Source organism: Tubulanus polymorphus, chromosome 3 (assembly GCF_964204645.1).
Source record: "Tubulanus polymorphus chromosome 3, tnTubPoly1.2, whole genome shotgun sequence".
Taxonomy (NCBI): domain Eukaryota; kingdom Metazoa; phylum Nemertea; class Palaeonemertea; order Tubulaniformes; family Tubulanidae; genus Tubulanus; species Tubulanus polymorphus.
This window is the reverse complement of record NC_134027.1, coordinates 3,352,838-3,377,583: the sequence shown is the minus strand read 5'-3', so window position 1 is coordinate 3,377,583 and position 24,746 is coordinate 3,352,838. Positions and strand designations below refer to the sequence as shown.

The following is a 24,746-nucleotide window of genomic DNA, read 5'->3' as shown; positions in this document are numbered from 1 at the left end:
TGATGTGATCAAGTCAATTATTTCTACATGTATAAGTAAGCGTTTGAAACATGTAAGTTAGCAGATATAGTCAAAAAATTAACTATAGAAATAATTATCCTTTTTGAAAATCAGGGTCTTTATTTCTTACACTATTCTGACAGTCCATTAGTTTGTCTATAAGCAATCCAGTTATAGACAATTAATGATCCGTCTACTACCAATAGCTACAAAGTGCTAGTGACCTCAGAAAATGGTACGAACCTTGCACTAGTAACAACTAGACAATTTAATTTCTGGAAATTACTTTTATTGAAATTTGGATGGAAAATAACGACATGTATTGCTACTACAAATGTTAACTATTCACTCGACACTATTACACATTAGTTCATTTCAATACATGTATGAGGTATATAATTCTGGAAAAAACGATTACAGTTAGACCTCGTTAGACCTATTCTGTTGAAGATGAAACCTGTTTATTACAATGATTTCCAGCTAAGATATTCATATCAATCAAGATTTGGATGATACAAAACCCGTTTAATACAACAATTTCACTTTTGCCCTCAAGATGTGGATTAACGAGGTTCCACTGTAAGAGGTACATCTATCCATTTCATAGCTTAAGAATATAAACCTACATGAAAATATAGACTCCAAAAATACACAAAAGAAGATATGGAATTGCTTCAAGCTATAGCTTTGATTTCTGGAGAAATTCACCGACTAGTTCTGTTGCGTGTTTTGCGGTTCCCCAACTGAGACCAACACCATTAGCACCATGTCCATAATTGTGTACAACCTAAAAAGGTAAATGAATTTGAGGTTATTATAAGAATTCTCTTTCGTGCAAGATTTATTCAGGCTTGATATATACCGGTACCTTAAGAGTTTTTGAACCAAAGTTCATGACTTCCTTTTCAACCCGAACTGGTCTACGTGCGGGTCGCAATCCAACATAGACGCCTAATCTCTTTGCATCCTGAAAACGAAAATGACGTCCTAATAGCAGATACCTTTGATGAATGAGATTATGATAAGACAGTAGTTGCAGCTTACTCTCAGTGATGGCATGAATTCAACTGCTTTTTTCCAGATCATTTCTGTATCTTTTGGATCTTCTTCCAAATTCCAATCATTCACCTGACGAACACCACCCACGGTTGTGTAATTTTTCCTATAACAAAAGTTCTAAGATTATTTCCAGTCAGTATTTCAGATTCTATGCAACTTTTGATTCACGGTCGAACTCACTTAATTTGGATTTTTCAATCAGGATTGTCTCTCACTATGGTACATTTAACCAGGAAACATTTGAACAATTATTCATAATTCAGATTTTACTTAATTTTGACAAATCTGTGCAGTCCGATAGTCACCTGATGAATCAAGTGAGTTCTACACTATTATCTAGGAACTAATTACTGACCCAACTATAATATATACTCCATTCTGTGCAAAAAATGAAAATTTTAACCATGGGGCTTCAACACGAATAACTTGACCTCTGACTGGATAGACAGATTTATCATTGAGTAGTTCTCGAGCTCCAAGCGCACAACATGTAACTGCAACATCGTATTTATCAACTAATGGTTCCAAGGAGCTCAGTTTACAAACTTCAATTCTTCCACCCCTCGATTTAAACCTATGAGAATAAAAAATCAGATCGATATTATACGATCATTTGTAGTCTACATAACACATACTGCCTCAATAATACATTAAAAGAATCAAATCAACCAACGTACTGTATGATATCAAAAGGTATGTAATTCTACTGTTTATTAAAATGTAGGTCACGCAACAGTTCAACCTAATTGCCTTTTATGGTTCACTTATTTCTTAACTGTGGAACAAGCAGCCCCATTTTTACCAGAGATAATCTGAATAATCTTTTATTAAACTAAGCGTTTCTTTTTGGTCAACATTTACTTGTTGGTAAGCCATGGCAAGAATTTATTTCCTTCCATTATAGTTGTAAGAATGTTGACACCAAATCTACAACACAAATACCAAAATATTAATAATAGTTGCTCTAGATGTTATCTACATTTTATATAGTCGCGTAATTATTCCAACATTCCACTCACTTAAAGCCAGGAAAGTGTTTCAGCTCTTTCTCAGAAAGTTCTCTGTACCCAAGAACAAAATTTTTATAAAATGGCTCCTCCTACAAAACAAAAATCTCATAAGACGTTCGGAAACTAATGCATAATCGCTCCACTCGTAATCAATAATGTATTTCCATAGTGAAATAAAGCCTTTTGATTCTTCATATCGATAAAAATACCATCACATAGCATCCGCCGTCATAGACTTTCAACGCATTATTATATTGCCATATACACGTAAATCATTTATCAATGCAAGTAACGAAAGATCAGAAATGGTCACGATGTCATAACTACTGGTTTCTAATATTCCTCATTACCTCTGGTTTTTCGTAGAACACATGGGTAACAGACTGCGGTGCAATTCCACAATGGGGGGACTCGGCCGAGTAGGCTAGATTATCAAAAAACTCAAATGAATCACGACTCCATCGCCTGAAAGAAGATTTGAATAAGATTTTCTAGTCTATTCATGTGTCATTGTAATGAGGTTTTTAAAGCTATGAGATACAAGTGATTGATTAATAGCTTAAGATCAATAATGGATGCTACCGATGATACGTACCCAAGTACGTCTGCTGGAGTGCCTGGTGTATGGGTTTTCGTTATTCGTAATAGTCCAGCAGCTATAGTACTGACCGTGTCTGTACCAAATCTATCAGCTATGATAGTTATATCAGCTGATGGGTATGTGTCTTGTAAGCATACAGCTGTTGTGAGACCTATTACACCAGCACCAATGACTGCAATCTTTTGACGTTGGTGCGACATGATGGTTTATTCACCTATAAGAAATCTTCATAATTTCAAGATCTATTCTTACAATTAGTTATTATCTGATCAACTAAAATGATATGAATACCAATAGAATACTTCATTTAGATCAAAAATGGTAGACGGCATAACATAAAACAATTTGACTTGATCAATGTACAATCAGAACCATACACAAGATTTCATAGATACTGAATATTGTATGTTACTAGATCAACAAGTTAGAAGCATGAATACGTACCATACCATCCAATGCTGCTTTTACAAATTAAAGTAGCACACTATATGAAACTGTGAGAAGCATGATGATCTGCTGAATTTTTGTGCATTACGAGCAAGTACAAAATACACTGGTAGTCAGCTGAGTGACTGACTGCCAGTTCAGAATGAATATACATAGCAACAGTGAGATTATTACTACCTTTATGATGATGATCTCTGAATTCTAGGAATAATGTTTTATAAACCACTGACATGTACACTGTCAACTCATGTAACTCATATGAATTGGTATTGAAGTGAAATCCAGGGGTAAAGTTGAAAAATACAATGCTAAATAGGTGAACCTTGATACATTTAATTACCGATGATAGACATAAAGGTGACCCTTTAAATCAAATTCTATGAAAACATATACATGTAATCTTATCTTCAATATAGTTCCCAATTCAACGAGTTGGATCTCTCAGAAAAACGCGGATACATGAAGTGGAAATTAAGTTTACCAGTGGAGAATGAGAGTTTACCTGTATTTGATAGAATCTCATAAATAGGCCACACAGTACAAACATGTAAGCATATAAATATAAATACCAGTACATGTAGAGTCACACAATCTGTTGTATATATAATTACCAGTATTATATTATATAACCAGTGCAGGTCTATGAATTATTCTAAAAAGCTTGTCACCAGATCCATTTAGATGCCTGACCCGGCACACGCATAGCAAACGAATGTTGATATGATTATCATACCGAGTAACGCATTTCAATATACACTAATAGGTCATCATATTGTACTATATAGGCAACAGTGGGTATTCTGAGGATAATCTAGGCACTTAAACGTAAAAATCAATAAATAAAAAATATTCTGTTCAATCTACTAAATGAATCGAATAGTTAGTTTAAGCCTTAAATAAATGTGAAGAATACTTTTTTTTGCAAATATATTTTGCACCAATACATCAGCTAAAATGTACTGGTACTCAAACCCGGGTCTGTACTAGAAATGACCTGATTGAGAAGTAAATATCGAACAAAAGTGAAAAAATACTTACAAATATTTAACCAGGGTATATTTCAATCTGACCTTTTACATTATAACGTGAAGACAGCACTTATTTAACGCACACGGTATATGTTTTCTCGTGTTTATAGAGGGCAATACATCCTAATGTCATCACAGCTTTGATCAACTCTTATTCCACGCGTGTTATTTTATAGCACTTGTATCGCTGTATTATTATTCCATTTTAATGCACATTATTCCTATGTCTTTGTCTGTCTTTGCGCTTTGAATTTTGAGACCGGTTTTGCGTCCACATTTTCTTTATTTGAATCCTGCACTTTTTTAAGTCTATCTCCACGAAATTTAGATGGCGAAACTGGTTTCTTTTGTTCATCCTTTGCTTGCGATATAGTCCGTTCCACTATTGTTCCAGAAAATGCCTAAGAGTTATTCAAAATAAAATCGATATCATCTATTTCTTAAAAGTTAACATTGAATTTGTTCAACAGGTCACATCTGTTAAAATCCATTGAATCAAGAATAAACAACTCATATATCATCAGGCGAAATGAATAAGTGAATCGCATTGGTGTGCGAAACTCTCAATTAAAACTCTCCAAATAGATAATAACCAACGAGTTGGTTATTTTTAGATATAAGTAGTACAAATACAGTAGCTGTACTTGTATAAAGCTTTTCCCTTGTCGTTAAACAGTATCATTTAGACTGACGATATAATGTAATTATAGAACGCAAATTAAATCAACAACCTACCGCAACTGATCCAGTAGATACAATCTTGTCCCTATGTGGCTCAGGGGCAGAGTGAGGAGAAGTACCACTAGATGTTTTTAATATCGACTTCGGTCCTTTCTGTTGAGCAAAACATCGATAAATATCACCCGGAGAGGCTATGACTGATTTTAAATCCTTTTTAACTTCAGCTTCTCCAAGATCTGTTCCCTACAAATATCAATCACGATTTCTAAATACACATTTTACAACTGGATAAAAAGTCACAGCGTGTTTGCGATAGTTTAAACATACCTCACTGGATTCGGGTGAATGAGAAAAATGAATCTTGTTTGGTCGGTGTTGCTTTATTCTTTCTTCATCTTCGAAATCTTTCCACGTTACGGACTTTGAATCATCTGAATCAATTTCACTCTGAATACTTTCATTGTCATCATCATCTCGATCATCACTGTCATTATCATCATCATTTCTCTTATCACCAGCATTTTCATTTAACTCCTCAGACTCTAATTTCTTATATTCATCCCTTTCTTCACTTTCAGCATCTGATAGTCTAAAAAAAATACTGACCTAATTACTTGAAAATGAAACATACCACAAACACTGGATTGATTTTATTGATGGGAAGCTGCAGTTGTTTAAATCTATTTACCTTTCCATCTCTCTATTTTCATCTTCTTGTTTTTCAAGTCGATCCAAAATCATCCAGATTTCAGCATCTTCTTCTGTGCGACCAAATATTGGTTCCTCACCGGCTCCATCCAACTTTTCTATCGCCTGAAATTCCTCGCCATCTTCACTAAGTACTGGCTCATCCAACAATGACAAATCTAGCATTTCTTCATGTCGATATTTTCTTACATTTTCGCGATGTTTCTCTGTAATACATATGGCTATTAGTACGAGAAAAACAAATTCAAAAAAGTTCCAAGAGCTAAATATTTTATAGGACATAGCTAGGATACTTAGTTACTACAAAATTATGAAATATTTATTATTAGCACTATAGTTTTAAAATTTTCAATCAATGTGATTACCTTTCCATTTTCTTTCCTCTTCTTCATTGTATTCCTCTTTGATTTCAACATATTTATCTTTTTCCTAGAAATTAAAATGACAGCTTTTCCACTAAGATTATCTTCACAGCTTACTATTTGAAGAGAAATGTTTGATATTAATATCGCCGATTACGGTAATGCGAAATTTACCTCAGAAATTGATTTTAATTGTTCAGTAAATTCAGACCGTCCGAGTAATAAAGTTCTCTGTTGATCGAGTACAGATAATTTCTTTTGAACTTCTGCAAATGAAAGTCTTCAGATTTAATAGAAAAACTAAACCAGTAATTTGATCTTTGAAATCGCAAGATGGATGGATCCAGAATCTGTTTTATGTTAGTCATTGACGCTTATTTGAATAAATTTAATTTGACGCGTATTTTTATGTTCGAAATTACCTTTGATTCTTCGGTCAATAATTTCGCACGACTGTTTGGCAGATCGATCAACAAACCAGTTATCACCCAGTAACACTAACACTTCATTAGTGTGCACCAACTTCCCTGGCATGAATGCAATAGGTCCAAATGGTACCTTAAGAAAGATAGATGTAATAATGCAGAAATTAATTTGAATTTAGGAAATCATCTATTCCGATACCCCGTTTCGTAAGTTCCTTACCATGACATCATGAGTTATCTCGTCGGGAAGAGTTTTCAGTCTGTCTTTTAAAGCCATGTAGTCAGATTCAAAAGTTTTCCTGAAATGAGAGAACACACACATAGAGCGCCCAAAGTGAAAGTAAATTTTCAGTAAAAATTTTCAGAAATACTATGGCAATATTTTTCAGGGCAATTTTTCCACCGCAACTAATAAGACAGCAGTCTACAGCTCAATGTTTAGTTTATATTCTCTTAAAAGTCCCAGTGCTTGGAAATTTTATGAAAATGCACTGAAATTTCAAAATTTTCAGACCCTTGTTTTGGCTGCTACATGCCATTTTCATTTCTTTGAGCCCCTGTCAAAGTCTGCCCATGAATCAGCCCCTGATTTTCATAAGTAAGTAATGCACGGCAGGTAATTATTTTTAGAGGCTGTAAAAGTAGAAGTGGTGTTAGTCAGTAACCTGTCTGTGGTTTAGTTTCACGATCGGATATTTTCACAAACCACATGTTGGTATAAGCCATCCGATAATAAAAAGCTTACCACCAACGATTAGGTAACTAACTAAAGTGGTGTGTGTGGACAAGCGGAAGCCTTTTTAGCCCTTGTTTTAAATGAGTTACCATTGCTTTTGTTGAGTTTCAGTGTCTTGAAGCGCCTGTTTCTGAACTTCATCTAATCTATCAATGAACTTTAAGTCATCCATGTTTCAGTAATGAATGAATTATCGCATTCTAGTTAAAAATTGAAATTTTCCGCGCCGGTTCAAGGGCGCTGACATCTTGGTTTTTCTAAATTACAAATAGAATGAACGAAACGTCGAAAGATCATATTTTGACAGTTGATTGTGATAATTTTGAGAGTTAGGTTTATTTAGACACTTCTATTATAAAACAATGTTCCAATAACATTTTCAGTATGCTGAATGAAATGAAAAGTATCATTACCATAAAATTACGTTCGTTGTTTCAGCTATCTAGTCGAGGCTTTAGTAAATCAAGTAAAATGGCAATGAATTTGTTGCGATGTGGTGTTGGTGTCAAATTAGCTACAAACTCCTTTATAAATCAATCAAAATTACTAACAAGGTAAATATTTCACGTTCAGTACATTCATCTTCAATTAATGTCTCATCAAAATAAGAATATTTTCTGTCAATGTCTTAGAAAAGTTAAATCAATCCAATCATGACCATGGTTAGCACCAATCAAATTTAATACAAAGTAAATAAATTATATTTGCTTCACTTATTACCTATTGCTCATTTATTTCTGTTTTAAGTTTAATACCTCAGATTGAGTTTACAAGAGATCTACATCGCAAACGAACGTCAAGGCGAAGGGAATGGTTACCAAGGCGGACAACGGGAATTCGAAATACTGACGTTACTGATGAAAATAAGGAATTTTTGAAGGAAGTCGTTGCAGATCGATTTCAGGGTGGATACAATCACGAGAATAGTCCCTTGATAGATGAGCCATGGGAAAGACATCAGTGGACTCCAAAGTAAGTCAGCATTCTCCTGTTTCATGTAGGCCTACTTCAACTTCCAGATTTTTACAGTATCCTTATTTATTACCTTAACTCACCCTTAGTTTTACATTGGTGTTTTTTTCAATCATTTGTCTTTATCTATTTCTACTAGGACTAAACGAACTGGAGTGATCGCGGTTAAAATCGGAATTATTCCTCAATGGACGAAAAGCGGTCGGAAGTTCTACTGCACTTTACTTCAGGTAGATTCAAATGAGTTGTGATAATACAGTAGTCTCTAGTTACTCAGATAACAACTAGTTCACTTGACTCAGGAAGAATTTATTGGTCGCTCGATATGTTGAGGAAAGCAGAGTCGACTAGTTCTACCCGACTAACTATTCAACTAGTCCATGATTTTTTGCTTGCTATCATTCATTAGTTTGTTGTCGCAACGACTCACCGACCTATGCTACCTTGCGACTGCCAGCGACGGGTTGCGACTGCCAGCGACGCCAGTCGCAATGAGTCGCACATGTTCTACTTTCTGCGATGCGACGCGACCGTTGCAACCGACCTGCGTGCTGTTGTGACCGGCAGCAACTAGTCGCACTCAGTTGCTGACAATCGCGTCGCAACCGACTTGCGCGGCCACTTGTGACGCAATGCGACGATCGCGTCGCGTCACGTCGACCTACGCCCCGCTTTAGATGATCGTATCTATTCTATATACTGGCATTCTTGGTTTTTTTCCAGGTAATAGATAATCATGTTATTAAATATACAGCTCCAGAAGATGTTCCACCAACTCCGTATTATAAGAAACAATTTTGGTATGGTAAACGTGGTGTAGTTGAGGTTGGTGCGCTGAGTACTTCACCTCATTTGGTAAGTTTTAGAACACTGTGATTTTCAATATTCGATATGTTCATTGTTGACAAAAAATCGTAATCGTATTTCAGTTCACGAAATCATATTATCAGAAGTTTCTTGAAGCGGGAGTAGCTCCTAAACGTCAGGTAACTCGTTATGCAGTCACTCCGGACGCTGCTATTAAACCAGGTAAATGAAGGTTGTAAACAAATTCTGCTGCTCCAATGTAAAACATTGATACCCGTTCTAAATATCTGTATTTACATTTTCAGGTACACCCCTAACGGTAAATCATTTTCAAGTTGGTGATTACGTTGACGTTCAGGCTAAAACGTGAGTGTAGTTTGTATAAATTATTCATGGAAATCGAGTGGCTGACTTTGATTTTGTGTGTATCGTTTCTTTAAAGGGTTGGTCACGGATTTCAGGGAGTTATGAAACGATGGGGAATGAAAGGAGGACCTGCATCTCATGGTTCAACTAAATTTCATAGAAAGATGGGATCAACTGGTGGTGGAGGGGTAAGTCCAGTTCAATTCACTGACACTTGTGCATTACAGTTATTGAGCTGTATGTTCATTGATTCTGTCTTATTTCATTTAGGATAAATCCGGAATATGGAAAGGCAAGAAAATGCCTGGACACATGGGAATGTCGTGGTGCGTCTTACGCGGACTAAAGGTAAATATAGTTGTAAATTTCCGCTAGATGGCGAACTAGTCGTCTGTGTATTGAGGTTCGTTTTCGCCGTATTTTACAGATATGGAAAATCGACACGAAACATAACGTACTTTACGTAAATGGATATCGTGCGCCTGGTCCTAATCATTGTTATATGCGAGTATACGATACTAGATTACTGTATCGAATCGATGAACTGAATGCTAGAAATAGACCACCGCCTATGCCTTCATATTTCCCTGAAGATTCATCTGAACCGCTACCAGAGGAGATCTACGACGAGGAACTGTTTCAAATGTCTGACGATACTTTGATATTTGACGAGGAAGCGGAAGCCTGATGTTGTGTTTTTATATGAACTGAGTTATTTAGTACAGTTGTAATAATATGAAAGAACAGTAGTAAATCGAAGATTACTATTGACCATCATGTACATGAATAAATTTCGAAAGATACTGGTATTTATTTGTTTGTCATGCTTTAATGGCTGCTTGTTCTTGTAAGGACTTCCTGTGTATGCAGCTTTTGATTTCCAAAAGGATCAAGGTGCCTGGTGATGTTGGCAGCACGGACATTGTTATTGCCTCGGCACTTTGCCTTCGTGTGAATGCAGATTAGAATGAAGACATACCGACCTGTGCCTCGTCCTCAGTTCCTTCTCATACGCCGAAATATCAAAGCGACGAACAAAATGGAAAAAAAAAACATAGTTGAACAATAAGGATTGGGACTTTTTTTATTTATCTTAAAAATTATTCACCAATATGACTGATCTGGAATTAAAACATACTCGATCCACGGTACAATCTTCAGAGTTATCAACAAATACATTTTTAAACCGACATTAATAGTAGTTGACTTTATTAATACTAGTGCACGCAGTTAAATGCTTTTATATTTTCGTTTAGAAAAATGTCTCTTTGTGTTCACCCGCCACGTTTACTGTTAATTGGGGCAACCTTTTTCTATTGGAACGCAATCTTCTGGAGGTCTTATTATTATTACTATTATTATTAGCATTTTCGAAATCTTCACCAACTTCGACGCGTTGTATACTTTCTAGAACATCGTCGACCGTATAATGGTGATAAACCGAAACTCGTAGTTTTGACAAATCTCGTTCGGATTTAGATTTCTCGAAATGTTTCTCTTTTTTCGAACTGATCGGTTTTTCGTAATGCGACGACGAACTATACGGACTGTTTTTACGATTGCGGCTTGTTTTTACGGGTGACACATCTCTGGACGATGAAGGAGACATCCACCGGTTCTTCTGTTTGATTTGATGTCGTACGCAATCGTCGTATTGATTATTTGAAGATTTTCGCCTAGATCCGTACATCGCGTATTCCGGTTCACGAAATACACTGATATTACGAACAGTTTCGTTACGACAATTCCACGAAGTCGATAACAATTCTGAATCTCGATTATCATCGAATACTTCATCTTCGCTGTCCGGTAACAGTTCCAAATATTCATGTCCTAATAAATTGGGAACGGATTGCATTAAAAACCCGGGTCTCGGTGGTAAGGGCGGTGGTATTAGATGTATGTTTCCAGAATTTGTGGGAATTTGGTAATAATCCCCGGGAATTGTCTCGTAAACGTGATCATCCGATGGTAACAACTCGTACCGACAACTACCGTAATATTTATACCTCGGATGGTAACCGGGTTCCTGTTTATTTCGCAGATTGTCCTCGGATGATTTTTTTGTCAGCGTATTCTTACGGCGTTGACTCCTGCCCAGTGTTGATGAATGGTAAGCGGATTCGAACGGTAACGGACTGTGATTAGTTATGCATTGATTGAAATATATGTTATGTTGATGTGAAGAAGTTTTATGTCGCTGCTTACCGGATTTATCATCCCACGATCGCGAACGTCGATTTTTCGCAGTTTTTGCTTTCGTATTTTTCGGCTCGTTTAGGTCAGTTATAATATCGCTCATATTTTTGGAAACTTTTTGTAGTTTATGATTGTGATTATGAATGTCACTACTGCGCCGTCCAGGCCACGCTGTTTGACTGTAAGTTGAGCCGCTATAATGATATTGATGGACCGGTTCTTTGACGAAATAACGCTCCTCGGATGCTGAGTACATGTCGATACAGGGCTCTTCCTCATCCCCAGTTTCAACAGGTAATATCGGATCGTGTAATAGAATGTCTATTTCACCCTCACATGTAACGATTGAATCGGAGTCGAATTCGCACATCGCCTCGCCACGTCTGGTTGGGAAAGTTTGAACTTCGTCGTATGGATTCAAATTCTCGACATCTTTCTCGACACCGTTTTGATTCTGAGACTTTGCCATCTCCTTATGTTTTTGTAGTTGGGCCATCTTTGCGATTTTAAGCACAAGTTGATCCATGTGGTTGGTAGAATTGTTCTCGTTAACACCTGCAGGAGTAATATGCTGGCGTTTGTGTCTTCTTCGTCTGGAACCAGTAGGGTGGACCTCATCTGCAGCAACCTCTATTTGCTTCATCTTATTACTAGCAATCTATAAGTAAAAGCATATGAAATATTATCAACCACAATATCTCATTTATAACCTGATGGAGCTACAATCTACGGGCAATTATGCTCGTAGCTACAATACACTATAGTAGCTACAGCTCATACTCCAAATCGTGGCTAAAACGAATTCGTGTTCAAATAAAGCGCTAGTTAACCTTCGCTCAAATAACTATTCATCTTGACGTTTTTTGATTAGAGACCGTCAATACGGCTCCTACACAACTCTTAATACCTGATATTATGCTGTACCTGATAACTACATACAATTCATTCCCGTGAGAAAATGATATAGACTAGTGATATGTATGTTCTCCATGTTACACCAGTTTATAGATCTCTTAAAACTTGTTTTTATCTTTGTAAGGGGATAAAACGCCATTATCTGCGTGCGACAAATAATTCAACTAATAAACGTTTTTGTTTGGCAATAGGACTAGTACTCCCCACTGTATAATTGCTATAAGCCTTTAAAATGTACACCGAGTACAAATATCTTCACCACCTACTCAGGACAGACGGAATAACTTAAATATTTGTTTACCAGGTTTTCTTATTTAACTTAAATTGCCAAATCTGTCGGGTTTTATTTGCAGTTTTTATTGATATGAGATCGGAAAATATTGTGAAATATTTCATCCACGACGATCATTCAATAATATCGATCCTTTTGCACCCACCTGAGGAAATATCATAAGGGATTTGCGTGAACATCCTTATAAATAACGTGATAAAACTACGCAATAAATCGCGAGAGACGAATGAAATATGAGTCCAACAATCACAAGTTTAAAACCTCGAATTTTCGGTTTTATCCTAAAAACCATGAGAAGGGGTTTTAGGATAAAACCGAAAATTCGAGGTTTCAATAAATTCTCTATAGTTTCGATGTTTTAAAATCTCTTTCGAACTTGTGATTGTGGGACTCATATTTCATCCTTATAAATGTTAAACTCAAAATCATTATCCATTAAGTCTGACATTGTTTTTGTAGGATCGCGTGGGATAGGGGATGGAATTTGTATTATGGAATAACTGAATCATGGGATTTTTACCAACCAATGCAATAAAACTATGAATGAATGTAGATTTATTACCAGCTTAATGCGCATTTATTACCAACTTTTCCTTATGTAATAAAGTTATGAATACGGTTTGTGTAGATCAGCAATTTATATATAGTCAGCCCTTTTTCTTTATTTGAATAAACAAATGCCTGGCTGATTTTCAGGTGGGTGGTGTTATAGAATTCTACGCAACTTGAAAACAAAGGCTAAGTAATCAAATCACCATATTATATTATATTACATATATAAATATATATATTATCGTACGTATACGTATGAGATTGAATCTGATGATATTCTGGATTTTTAAATAGTTCGTCTCAAAGATTTAACGAATAAATATGTATTTATTCAATATCTATTTCCCAAGGTCTGTCGAAATATTTGTGTGAAAATGTGTTTTTTTGTTTGTCGTTTGGATGGGAACCGATGTATATAAATCCCAAAGGTGAAAAAATTAAAGCTCATTATACATGTAGATGTTCTATTTCAAATTTCGCATCAAGATTTCATTTTCAGCCTTGGAGCAGTTTGAAATCGACAAACACGACGTAAGAAAACACGCGCGTGGGCTGCAGGATTTTCTTCGAAGGTCGCCAGGTAATTTTATTTGAAAAGGACACGACCCTAGCCTGCTGGTCACCTATAAGCGATGAGTGCAAAGAAGGAACCGCAAATGAACAACTCGCTCGAACATCAATCAAATTACAGACACGAGTTGACAGAATGAACCCAACAAACAGATCTATTAATGTAATCAAGTGGCCCGTGATTGCCAAATAATTTCGACCAGTTGAAAATGGGGTTTCATGCGGTCGAATTGATTACACTGACCATAGAACTATAACGGACTAGTTATAGTTCTATGCACTGACAGACGAAATGGTAATCATGTAATTCAAAAAATTACTGGAATTCTATACAAATACTGCTGAAGATAAGAATATAAATTCAAAGTGATTTCGGAGATTTCAAATTGGTTTGAAAAAAGGTTGATATTGTTGGTTTAGTTTAGTTACTTACCGCCATGTTGTTTATAGTTCATCGATACACATAACTACATTATGTTTCATTTTTATATAAACGCTATTAAGAAACAACCGTGAAACGCCATGACAAACGAACATATTAAATAAAACCATGCGGTTGAAATAATTATAAAGATTTTCATTCGTCACTCCTGCGGTATACACAATGTGCATGAGGTCACTATTTGAATATTTTGACTACTGTCCGCGTCGTCCATATAAGGCAGTGTCACCGCCCTGGTCACTGTTAGCTTATAGAATAATAAACACGGGCCATGACCAGCCCGCAAAACGCCGACTTAACAGCGATACCTGATTTTCCATTAATAAGTTAATTTCTTTGCAAACGCAGGCTACACTTACAAACAATATAGGGCCTACCCAATGGAAAGGAATCGAATTTTCATAGACTTCCCTTCAGAAACACATATTTTGAGAAAAAAAACTGAGACACGTTTGGGAGTATTAGTCTATGAATCTATATGTTTGGTCTATATAATCTATTTTCATCAAATATCGAAGATGTTTAAAAATGTACGTAAAGAATTGTAAATCAAAAACGGTGCACAATACGAAAATATTGTCAAATTCGAGAGTGCCAATAACAAAAGTTGCAAGAAGTTTTTAATACATACCTAACGTGCAGTTCATTTATGTATAAATGATGCGATTTCAACTTATAACGAAGATTTGATGTTTAATACGCCGCACGTTCAGTTGTTTTGTCGTTATATTCCGTGCGACCGCCCGCAACGATCTGACGGTTAGAGCTACACTGTGACCTGTATTTGACGTCGGGATCTACCATTCAAGACGGTATAGTACTTTGTAAAGACGCTTCAAATCAAAGAAAAGTAACCGAAAGCCAAATAAGTTTATCGGGTGCATGCTTTGCCTTAGGAGCCCGCCTATAGTCGCTTCGAAAAAGAGCACCTCCGCTTTTACGCGAAAGCGTGAATAGGGCTTAAGGTTTAGTTTCCTCTCCGATAACCTAAAGGGTATTGTTCAATTCTGTCACCACCAATGGCATCCAACCACAATTAACTTATCATTTCAGTTGCCAGCCTGTTATTTCATTTTCTTTAAAAAGCATTTCCCAGAAAACTGGTTTGCATCACGCTGATTTCATATCAACGAGAGAAACCGCGAATCATGCATTAAATCATGCATTATAATCTCTTCGTCAACTTTTCCTATTGATTTTGCACATTTTCTCAACCTTTACTTTTTGCACATTTACTCAAACCTTGAACTAAATGAAATGGGTGCACTGGGCCATAAACCTACAACCCCTGGTTTATAGAAAATGTCTAGACAAATATATATCATATATTTGTTAGACAGTTTTAGGAAGTTCGCAAAGTTTAAGATCTACGTGTATGACTTCTTTTCGTATTGGTAAATGAGATGGATACATATGTTAAACGATATTTCCTGTATTTGTATGCGAACCGGACCTTATTGCAAATATCTGATATTAATTCCAAATTTTGAAGGAAACGCCCGAAATTCGACATAATCCCCTATGAATGGGTCAAGCTGTGGTCAGTTGGGTGCAAGTTAATTAGTCGACCAGATTTGACAACAATATCGCCAGCGATCGTTCGGTTAGTAACGTTTAATCATCGACGGATTATGAATCGTCAAAGCATGCCGCAGACGAGAACCTGAGATGGGCGCGAACTGTCTTTGAAGTATTCAGGGGACCCTGGGACAAATTGTATAGTTGTGTTGACGGGATCATTCCAGTCCAATGCTTACCATGTGGACCGCCTGTCCCGCACTTCACAATCGTCCAGTCAAAATATATACACAATAAACCTGTTATTTGGTTTATAATTATATTATACAATATGGATTATAATGCCGAGTTAAAGACGTTAGCGGCCGGTCTGTGTGATCTGCATCGGAAAAATTCAAAACCGAATAGATGTTTTTAGAACTAAATATGTCGAACCCAACTGACCACAAAGATTGACAGCAGTTCTACAAATAAAAAGGCAATAATTTAAACAAAAATGAATTACCGGAAGAAATATAGAAAGATTCATACATGAGTGTACCGTAATCAAAACGCTAAACTTCCACTTTTCTAGATCGGTGTCGAAAGAAACGCGCTCAAGATCGGTGACGTAAATACAACCAACTTCTCCACTCAAGAAGGGCCTTTTGTAAATAACTTTGATTGCTGATTTTAACCTCCACATTGCCAGGGATGGACAAAATTTCAAAAGAAGATTTGTTATTAGATTTATTCAAAATGTTCAACTCTTTACTACGTATATGATCCATGAGTCCACGATATGATGTACGAATTGCTTGCTCGTTTTCATTCATTGGTTTGTGGTGGTTTAGACCGGTGAGGCAACCTCGCTCGTGTTCACATTCACCCGAGAATCGCTATTGACGAAGGGTCTAGGATATTATTTCCCCACGGTCAAACATTGTTTTTTAAGGAACCATTAATAAAGTTTTGTATATCGTAAATGTGAAAGTAAACACCACATGAATCGTGATATTATTTACATACGTCACCAGTTCGAGACGTTTTGTCTCCTTCTGTTTATTGTTCAAATATTATTATTTCAATCCAGGTTTGGGATCAACGAGGACATCTCTCAAACGTTATGAACAGGGAATCATCGGTAAATAATGTAGGTTTTAGTTGCTGTTGGCTCCGAGTTTTTCAAGTTGTCTAAATGCGAACACATCGCGATATGATCGGTTTCACCGTTGTAGTAAGGCTCAAGTAGTTCCGACCCGTTGACGAGGGATTAAAGAGGAAAATGTAGGCCTGCCCGATTCAATCTCAAGAGCTGGTGCATTAGACATGAGGGCACCGTCCCCTGTGCCTCAGTCTCACAACAAGTTGAATATGTTCTAAGATAATACCAGCAGTTTTGTATCACATATCTCGATGGAGGCGCAAGTTGGAAAGAGACAGTCGATAGAAACACGAAGCCCAGGACAGCTAAGAAATCCTCAAAGAAATTGTACGATATGAAAATGTCAATTTCTTTTAGATTGATATTTTAATAAACATTTGATAAAGAAAAGCTAGCAATCGAGTTGTCCGTGATTGATTACCAGTCGGTTCATATTAGTGTATGAAAACCCGCTAGCGGCAGCACCTTATCAATAAATGATTTTACAAGGCCGACCTAGCCCCATGTCCATGAGACTACCGACTTAGCTGCCGAGCCCATTTGCAGTTAAATCGTATAGTTTAGTCTCATTAATGCGCACATCTCTGATGCAGCTTTCTCGAGGTTTTCTTCAGATTTCGAAATGCGCAGGACAAAGAATCAACGAACACTGAACAAAATATCGAGTACAAAGAACCTTTAATATTTAAAAATTACACTATTTTACAGCAACATAAAACAATATGTACAGATTACAACACTACTGTCACCTAGTGATAGATACAGAAGCTAATTAGGTTATCGATGGGAATGCACAATATTTTTCTTCTCAAACACCCCTACTGTGCAGGAGCAAAGAATACGCAACAATTAAACTTTACGTAATGAGGATGGATCGACCATGAATAATATGGTGTAATGTTTTTGTCAATCGAAATCAAGTATTTCTGCTGGCTACTTTTTTGATAAAGAAAACATAGCTTAATAATTTTTTTTCATGGAATATGCCATATAGAGACTATTTGTTCAATGAGCTCCAAATCTACCTTCGGTTATTAGAATATTGATGATACACCAAATTCACCAGTGGATATTGAAAATATCGGAATACTATCACATACCTGGTATATACCCATTATAAGCAAATTAGTTATACATGCGTATCTATATTACGTTGAGATTATAATTCTAAAAGCTACAGATATTTCTGTATAACAATTTTCGCAACTAAAATAAATAGCTAAAATACTAGGATCAAAGATATTACATGAAGCTAAGTTTGGAATGTCTAAATGATAACTTTGCTGCTTGTGCATGTAATAAGATAATCAAGTCAAGTAATACACACATAAACCAATACCGCAAACTACTATAATATGTATCCGATACTAGTCCATATGTGGTTTGACATTAGACCATCCCCTAATGATCACATTCCAAATTCAGCAGTAAGAGAAGTGCACCAAAAAAACCCCAATCAAAGCAACTTCTTACATGGGGGGGTTTTATATTGCACTTTATTAAGAAATGATGTAGATGAAGTCGCAGTGAATGACTGAGTGAATAACTAAGCAACAATTGGAAATAGAACAACATTCAAATACAATGTATTGATAATATATGTACACAACAGACTGATCAATCAAATAGCTAGGGTAAGTGCCAGGGCCCAGGCTCTATACAGTTTAGTACAACAGCTGTCAATAGAAAAACTGAGATATTCTTTGAACTCAGAATGAAAGCCTGGTTTAATTAATAGTAATAGTGACTCATTATCAATCCATAATATGTGAACTGCATAGATGTTGTTACAATCAATAAGCGTATTGGACTGTCCTGAAAATAGAAAAACATTTTTTTCTAATCAGCATCACATTAATATCCCTTCAATTTGTAGCTTTTCTTCTGGTTAAACATTTTCTTCTGGTTAGTCATTTGAAAATTATTTCAAATTTAAGAACAGTAAGGGGTCATTCATTTATTACGTATGCATAAAATTTGAATTTTTCAAACCCCCTCCCCCTCTGTACGCAAAATTGGCCATTTTTTCATATACATTAAGCATTACAGTATGCAATTGCACTGACCCCTCCCCCTCCCCTAATGTGTACGTAATAAATGAATGACCCCTAAATGATAATGGACTCCCATATCAATCCCTTTACCAGTTCAACCTGCCTATAAGATATATCCCAGGAGAAACTAAACTTTACCTGTCATCTTCATCATAATCCATATCCAACGAATCCTCTAAACTGAGATCAGTTCCTAAACCTGAATCACCATAGGGAGCGGATACACTAGAAATTTAAACCACGAGTTTGTCATGCACCGGCAACCAGGAAATCATCAAACAAAGCGGCTAGATATATACTTATAGCGAGGATTCAAACAGCAGAGATAATCATCCAATATCTTACCTAGTCGCTCGACACGTGAAAAACACAATTCTCTTCATCTTCTTGTTATAAAAGAAATAGTTGAAAGACCAGATACATCCTTCTTCTCCGTACGGGTCAGATGCTAAATCCGGATTATAGCTTTAATCAAACAAGTGAACATAATTACAGGCAACTTAGAATGCACTAACAATATATGTGCTTCAGAATTAGACTCATCAAGGGACTGTCACTTTTTCATCAATAACTACAGCCAAACTTGCTTAGTTGTCACTTGTCATCGCTTTTTTAGATGCGATTTATTTGCAATTCATTAACTAAGTGTAAGTCTTCATTTGGATAATTCGTCGACGTAATGATGGTCCCACGCGAGTTACCAGCAAAATGTACAACATCATACCTGTAGATATCACAATCAGTGAGACTAATTTCTTCATCAATAACAGACCAGATCTGAGAGCGCAAGACATTATACTGTTCCCCAGCTGTTGCCGCCATTTGACTATCTGCGGAATTCATTGACCACTGGAAATAAATCAGTTTCTAATCACATATAGCTGAAGACTACATAAAATCAGTCTGTTACCTCAAATATGAGCATTTTCATACCTGAATACTGGATTCCTTAGAAAACTCTTCACTTTTAGCGTGACTGAAATCGTAATCAGGGTTGAACGAAGCGTTTAGTGTAGAGACAAGATAGAACAGTGTTTTAGTACTGATCGTATCACACAGATGACCTTCATTATCACCATCAGAAAAACTACGGCTGTACCTAGAAAATAAATCCAATATTTTATTAACAATACACTTATCAGTATGATAGCCACATAAAGACGCTGTGAATAATTTAATCAAAAGTCCACTAAATACATGTACAAATAAAACGTTAAAAAGTAAAAGATCGAAATGTTTTAAAAGAACTTACTTGTTGGGACTCAAAGACATGGCACTTTCCGGCGGAGACAGAGCTTGAAGATCATTTGGAGCATGTCCTCCCTCAGAGCTTATCATTTTGAATAGACGTTTATCATTTCCTGCCATCTTACACGAATAACTCTCAATTCTGAAAAATTAAATCAATTTTGATTTAGGTTTAACCCAATACTAGTTAGTAAAACGTACTGAAACTTTTTCAATATTTACCTTCCTTCAATTTTACAATCTCCAGTTTCTATACACAAGGCAGAATTGATTGCCTCAAATTTAGAATTTTCTAACAGCTTCATGATCAATGATGTTCGTTACGTTCGATTTTAGTTAAACTTAATTAACTATTTTTACTTGCTGCAACACGGGCCACAAGCTGCCTCTCGATAGTTCAATGTTACTTGTAATGTTATTAACAATACAGTGTATGAGAAATGCAACAAAAATTGGACGGAGAGAAACAAGTCAATGATGATTTTCTTCCCGAGATTCGAGGAGATCGAGAAGCGAAGAAATTCCGGACCGTTTCTTTATACAATTCGCAAACAAATTGTTTCACTTGTCACGCAGCACACTTATTAGCACGGACTGTTCATGTAAAAACTCTTGGGATGCTGTAATTTCTTATGCGATAACAGTCCTCTTAATCGAAACGGATAGGCTGATGGTATTTTTTCTTTGTGAAGAAGGTGCTTGGGCGCCATTAAACGGTGTAAACAATAACAATCAACCGACATTGGATATTTCAACGCACAATACGGATCAAATCAGTACTTAGCAATTAAACAAATAGTTAGTGATGATGTAGAACGGAGTGATGATTCAATACGAGTGCTGTTTTCCGGATGATCAACTGCAGATCGGTAATTATCAGAGATTTTTTAAGGGAAATCCCGATTTCAAAAGTGATTGACAAATCTGAACTAATTTGTATACAATACCCTATACTTAATAGTACGGCAGTTATTTTTACATTTCAAATGTTCATAGGACCTTAAAATTTTAATGTAATTAACTAATGATAAAGATACAGTGAAAATGTTCAAATTTGAGTAGATAGGTACACGAAATTAGCAACAAAAATTCATTAATCGAATCTGGATATAATAACGTACAGTAGAAACTATGGTAAATGTGGTGGTATTGCCACCTATTTCTTACCGCGAGATTCGAACGTCCATGTGGACCATTTCAATTAGCCTTTCAATTAACTTTATTCATCCAACGAAGTTGACTCTCCCGGAGGAGCTACCTGACTACTGCACACCGCAATAGTTCGAGGTCTCTTGTACATCACATCGTGACGCAGCGGTGTTGGTGATGTTACAGAATAAAAGAAACCAAGTGCCGTTTTGTGAAAATGCCATAAAATGGGGAGGGCACATGACATATATCACAATTTAATGTAGTAGTCAGTAACCTGTCTGTGGTTTAGTTTCACGATCGGATATTTTCACAAACCACATGTTGGTATAAGCCCATCCGATAATAAAAAGCTTACCACCAACGATTAGGTAACTAACTAAATTTGATGATACCAGTATCCCTATTATTAATGTTTTTATATAGGGATACTGGTATCATCCATCCTCCATCACATTGTGACAAGCCCCTGTGGGGGCGGGATGAGAGTGAGACATAACCATAACTCAAGCTCAAGGAATCAGTTGTTTTTGAGTGGTCTAATCTTTCGTTCGTCATTACAGGGTTACCTGGTACTAATTCTATTCTTATCAATCATTTCTAAAATACATATGTATGGTATTAATAACTGCATACATTTATGTATTAATTTAATAAGCTTACTTTACTTGCCTGGAATCGTATCACTGAGCCCATCTGTGCAAGCGGATTATGATTTAATATTGGTGTAGATAATCATGACATTAAAAGTTCCATATTTCGATTGATATATCCATATAACAATGACCTGCAGTCGTAGACTCATGTATGTATGAATGTGCGTCTTTGAGTTTTGTCATAATGGACAATGTGTATCTAATTAATGTGTATTTAGAAAGTTTCACCAGAATAACCGAACTGAAACTTGGCTCATTGAAAGAGGGCCTCATTACTTTCATATATTATTATTCTATGTTTCTCCTTGAGAGACTTTTTGGCTTAAAGTTTCAAGGAGAAATTTAAGTATGCAAATACATTTGATAAGCCCCTTAGATCGGGTCATTATGGACATACTCGAATATTGTATTCAGTCTTATGATTTGTAGGTCAAACCCAAGAAGGTTATCACATCGTTATTACAGCTTGAAATCTCAGTATATAATTTCTGAAAATGTCTGGTGAACTCCTCTTACCGAGAGCTGCTGGGGAATTTATATCCCAGCACAGTCAGCATGTGAAAATTAATGAAAAAGGAGTTCAAAAGCTAGCTGAACAGGTAAACTGAATATTCATATTGATTTATGGAATTTCCTCTTCTTATTTTTCTAATGTTAAATCTAATGAATTTCTAGTTGGTTGATATGGTGAAGGATACTGGGTACAATATGAAAATTTGGAAAGAATCGCACGTTTTGAATCCACAAGTAATGAATGAAGCAAGTGTTGACTGGTGTGTATCTGTGAGACAAGTTCAAGTATACGAGATCCAAGCAGAACATTTTACATCAAAGAGTACATTAATTTGATTAATATACTTATATGTTTTATAGGATTTTTGTCGTGGATACATTGAATTTTAATTTTTGGTCAGAGGATGAAAGTAAAAGATTTGTTATCGAATATAAAGGACAGAGATATACAGGATATTGGTCGCTTTGTGCCGTTATCAACAGAGCATTAGATGTAAGTTTTAGGTATATGAGTTTACCGTTTGTAAAACCTGTAGCTGCATATTTTCAATGGAGGGGATTAGGAATTTTTGGTAGAATGAGAATCCAGTACAAAATTTGGTTACTCTAAGCTAGACAAATGAAACCTCGTTTCTCCTATCGGCCAGGTCATTCTGTAAAATGCAATAAAGTTTGTGATTAGTTCGCTTTTATAGCTACCGGGTCTGTAATGGTTAGCTTGATCATGATTTAAAAATAGTAATGTACATGGTAGATAGGCGGCCAACCGGGTCAACTATGAACTTTATCAGAAACCAGGTATCAATTGTTTTTAGCCTTTGAAAAATCTTGTCAAGAGTGGAATTGGTTATTTCATATCTTGTTTTATACAACAGCCAGGTAAATCCTCGTATAGGAATCATCAATTTCATTTCTAGGATGGAATTCCGATGACTGATCCAAAATTTTATTGTCAAGTAACAGAGAATGAACTGGCTCATATATTCAGATCTGATTCACCCTACTCAATACCTTTACTTGACAAGAGGTTAAAGGTTCTACATGAAGCTGGTCAAAAGCTTGTTCAGGTATTCCAAAATGTGACAATGAATTGTAATTTCAAATCGGTGATGAATTTAGTGAATTCTCTATGTCGGCACTTGGCTTGACATTTCAGAAGTATGATGGTAGTTTTGTGAATGTACTGAAGAAAGCTGAACAGAGCGCCCAAGATTTGATGAAATTAGTAGCGAGTGAGTTCCAATCATATAACGATACAGCGACGTATCAGGGAAATAAAGGTATGAAAATAGATCTTAAAATATTATTTTCATAGTGCTGGTCTTTTGGCAGACAACATTTTCCAGCCTATGACCATTTATATTTCAGTTGCTTTCTACAAGAGAGCACAAATACTCATCGCTGATATCTGGGCATGCTTTGAAGGAGAGGGGCTCGGAAAATTTCACGATATTGACACCATTACGATGTTTGCTGATTATAGGTAGGTCTAAGCGATGATTGTAGGTCTACAGTGCTTTATACAAAAAGTACTTATGCCTAAAAGTTCATTGACCTACGTATGTATAATTTAGCAAAATATTGTACATATTTCAGAATCCCTCAAGTGCTTGCCTATTTTGAAGTTCTGGAATATTCCGAAGAATTAATGAATAAACTGAAGAAAAGTAAGCGATAAATGTGGAAAACATTTTTTGCATAAAAAAAAAGAACAGCAGGAAATTATGTGACATTACTGTATACTTATTGATCTGGGCCCGGTTTCATAGACTGAGTATCTAAGTTATCCCTAGGGGTAAATCCTCGATTTCTGGTGACAACAACCATAGTTACAATGAGAAACCATGGTTATAACTGACGAATTTCAAAACATTCCTGGGGACTATTTTTCTTCCACTACTATGAAACCCAGCCCTGGTGTTTAATGAACTGTTGTATCCACTTTGAAACTAATTACAGATGAGGTTTTAGTGAGTGGTAGTCAACTGGAAGTAGAATTGCGTGGTAGCAGTATTCAAGCAGTCGAGGTGAATTATCTATCTGAAATTTGTAATTCTAGTGTTCATCAATGCAAGTTGAATTCAGTCATTTTATTTCCTTTTGTAGCTGCTGGCAAAGGAGATGAAGAGAATTGCACGACCCGGAAAAACAATGAACGCCGTCATGATTGACCATTATATTTGGGACTACAGACGTGAACACTGCAATGATCTAAGACACATTCCTTACCATAAGATTAGGTGTATTTACTATTAGATATTTGTGATATTTATTCATAAATAATAAAATAGA

At 36.0% G+C, this 24,746-nt stretch overlaps 5 protein-coding genes across 18 annotated transcripts; 2 read left to right on the top strand and 3 right to left on the bottom strand.

The window, feature by feature from the left end:
- Nucleotides 1–117: 117 nt before the first annotated feature.
- On the bottom strand, nucleotides 118–4,276 carry LOC141901657 (D-aspartate oxidase-like). 7 transcript variants are annotated; one of them, XM_074789046.1, is made up of 10 exons: nucleotides 3,729–3,798; nucleotides 3,115–3,128; nucleotides 2,665–2,884; nucleotides 2,420–2,534; nucleotides 2,079–2,158; nucleotides 1,921–1,986; nucleotides 1,415–1,633; nucleotides 1,045–1,162; nucleotides 869–967; nucleotides 118–787 (listed from the first exon to the last, which is right to left on the bottom strand). In XM_074789046.1, exons 3-10 carry the CDS (start codon nucleotides 2,868–2,870, stop codon nucleotides 680–682), a joined length of 1,011 nt encoding a protein of 336 aa, XP_074645147.1. In that variant the 5' UTR covers nucleotides 2,871–2,884; nucleotides 3,115–3,128; nucleotides 3,729–3,798; the 3' UTR covers nucleotides 118–679. The 7 variants fall into 7 exon arrangements, with proteins under 7 accessions (XP_074645147.1, XP_074645146.1, XP_074645149.1 ...); XM_074789045.1 differs by lacking the exon at nucleotides 3,729–3,798 and adding an exon at nucleotides 3,295–3,375; XM_074789048.1 differs by lacking the exons at nucleotides 3,115–3,128; nucleotides 3,729–3,798 and adding an exon at nucleotides 4,156–4,276.
- On the top strand, nucleotides 3,556–10,005 carry LOC141901655 (large ribosomal subunit protein uL3m-like). Its single transcript, XM_074789034.1, has 10 exons — nucleotides 3,556–3,664; nucleotides 7,496–7,611; nucleotides 7,805–8,029; nucleotides 8,169–8,259; nucleotides 8,753–8,884; nucleotides 8,959–9,058; nucleotides 9,142–9,202; nucleotides 9,279–9,390; nucleotides 9,473–9,550; nucleotides 9,630–10,005. Exons 2-10 carry the CDS (start codon nucleotides 7,529–7,531, stop codon nucleotides 9,888–9,890), a joined length of 1,143 nt encoding a protein of 380 aa, XP_074645135.1. The 5' UTR covers nucleotides 3,556–3,664; nucleotides 7,496–7,528; the 3' UTR covers nucleotides 9,891–10,005.
- Nucleotides 4,358–7,303, bottom strand: LOC141901648 (uncharacterized). The gene is made up of 9 exons (XM_074789026.1): nucleotides 7,147–7,303; nucleotides 6,542–6,620; nucleotides 6,319–6,454; nucleotides 6,071–6,162; nucleotides 5,900–5,963; nucleotides 5,515–5,740; nucleotides 5,154–5,415; nucleotides 4,881–5,069; nucleotides 4,358–4,546 (listed from the first exon to the last, which is right to left on the bottom strand). The coding sequence occupies exons 1-9, from the start codon at nucleotides 7,227–7,229 to the stop codon at nucleotides 4,367–4,369; spliced, it is 1,311 nt and encodes a 436-aa protein (XP_074645127.1). The 5' UTR covers nucleotides 7,230–7,303; the 3' UTR covers nucleotides 4,358–4,366.
- LOC141901656 (queuosine 5'-phosphate N-glycosylase/hydrolase-like) lies at nucleotides 6,976–24,728 on the top strand. Of its 7 annotated transcripts, none has more exons than XM_074789039.1 (10): nucleotides 6,976–7,079; nucleotides 22,371–22,540; nucleotides 22,617–22,714; nucleotides 22,815–22,947; nucleotides 23,372–23,521; nucleotides 23,611–23,734; nucleotides 23,823–23,937; nucleotides 24,051–24,121; nucleotides 24,414–24,481; nucleotides 24,561–24,728. In XM_074789039.1, exons 2-10 carry the CDS (start codon nucleotides 22,436–22,438, stop codon nucleotides 24,708–24,710), a joined length of 1,014 nt encoding a protein of 337 aa, XP_074645140.1. In that variant the 5' UTR covers nucleotides 6,976–7,079; nucleotides 22,371–22,435; the 3' UTR covers nucleotides 24,711–24,728. The 7 variants fall into 7 exon arrangements, with proteins under 7 accessions (XP_074645140.1, XP_074645136.1, XP_074645142.1 ...); XM_074789035.1 differs by lacking the exon at nucleotides 6,976–7,079 and adding an exon at nucleotides 21,355–21,656; XM_074789041.1 differs by lacking the exon at nucleotides 6,976–7,079 and adding an exon at nucleotides 21,355–21,656 and having other exon boundaries at nucleotides 22,356–22,540; nucleotides 22,856–22,947.
- LOC141901669 (repressor of RNA polymerase III transcription MAF1 homolog) lies at nucleotides 17,496–21,059 on the bottom strand. 2 transcript variants are annotated; one of them, XM_074789075.1, is made up of 7 exons: nucleotides 20,359–21,059; nucleotides 20,141–20,278; nucleotides 19,822–19,987; nucleotides 19,613–19,737; nucleotides 19,234–19,353; nucleotides 19,027–19,113; nucleotides 17,496–18,649 (listed from the first exon to the last, which is right to left on the bottom strand). In XM_074789075.1, exons 1-7 carry the CDS (start codon nucleotides 20,439–20,441, stop codon nucleotides 18,628–18,630), a joined length of 741 nt encoding a protein of 246 aa, XP_074645176.1. In that variant the 5' UTR covers nucleotides 20,442–21,059; the 3' UTR covers nucleotides 17,496–18,627. The 2 variants fall into 2 exon arrangements, with proteins under 2 accessions (XP_074645176.1, XP_074645177.1); XM_074789076.1 differs by lacking the exon at nucleotides 19,027–19,113.
- Nucleotides 24,729–24,746: the final 18 nt, after the last annotated feature.

What these genes read in the sequence shown, in the direction of transcription:
- LOC141901657 (XM_074789048.1), bottom strand. Translation starts at nt 2,870, where the DNA reads ATGTCGCACCAACGTCAAAAGATTGCAGTCATTGGTGCTGGTGTAATA. An exon ending in GGAGTATATATTATAGTTGG is followed by an intron (nt 1,163 to 1,414) that starts GTCAGTAATTAG and finishes CTTTTGTTATAG; the next exon opens with GAAAAATTACACAACCGTGG. An exon ending in TTGGTTCAAAAACTCTTAAG is followed by an intron (nt 788 to 868) that starts GTACCGGTATAT and finishes TTACCTTTTTAG; the next exon opens with GTTGTACACAATTATGGACA.
- LOC141901648 (XM_074789026.1), bottom strand. Translation starts at nt 7,229, where the DNA reads ATGGATGACTTAAAGTTCATTGATAGATTAGATGAAGTTCAGAAACAG. An exon ending in AGATAACTCATGATGTCATG is followed by an intron (nt 6,455 to 6,541) that starts GTAAGGAACTTA and finishes ATCTTTCTTAAG; the next exon opens with GTACCATTTGGACCTATTGC. An exon ending in AATTAAAATCAATTTCTGAG is followed by an intron (nt 5,964 to 6,070) that starts GTAAATTTCGCA and finishes TTTAATTTCTAG; the next exon opens with GAAAAAGATAAATATGTTGA.
- LOC141901655 (XM_074789034.1), top strand. Translation starts at nt 7,529, where the DNA reads ATGGCAATGAATTTGTTGCGATGTGGTGTTGGTGTCAAATTAGCTACA. An exon ending in CAATCAAAATTACTAACAAG is followed by an intron (nt 7,612 to 7,804) that starts GTAAATATTTCA and finishes TTCTGTTTTAAG; the next exon opens with TTTAATACCTCAGATTGAGT. An exon ending in GATCAACTGGTGGTGGAGGG is followed by an intron (nt 9,391 to 9,472) that starts GTAAGTCCAGTT and finishes TATTTCATTTAG; the next exon opens with GATAAATCCGGAATATGGAA.
- LOC141901669 (XM_074789075.1), bottom strand. Translation starts at nt 20,441, where the DNA reads ATGAAGCTGTTAGAAAATTCTAAATTTGAGGCAATCAATTCTGCCTTG. An exon ending in TTCACGTGTCGAGCGACTAG is followed by an intron (nt 19,114 to 19,233) that starts GTAAGATATTGG and finishes TTAAATTTCTAG; the next exon opens with TGTATCCGCTCCCTATGGTG. An exon ending in GATTATGATGAAGATGACAG is followed by an intron (nt 18,650 to 19,026) that starts GTAAAGTTTAGT and finishes TTCTATTTTCAG; the next exon opens with GACAGTCCAATACGCTTATT.
- LOC141901656 (XM_074789039.1), top strand. Translation starts at nt 22,436, where the DNA reads ATGTCTGGTGAACTCCTCTTACCGAGAGCTGCTGGGGAATTTATATCC. An exon ending in GACGTATCAGGGAAATAAAG is followed by an intron (nt 23,735 to 23,822) that starts GTATGAAAATAG and finishes TTTATATTTCAG; the next exon opens with TTGCTTTCTACAAGAGAGCA. An exon ending in AATGAATAAACTGAAGAAAA is followed by an intron (nt 24,122 to 24,413) that starts GTAAGCGATAAA and finishes AACTAATTACAG; the next exon opens with ATGAGGTTTTAGTGAGTGGT.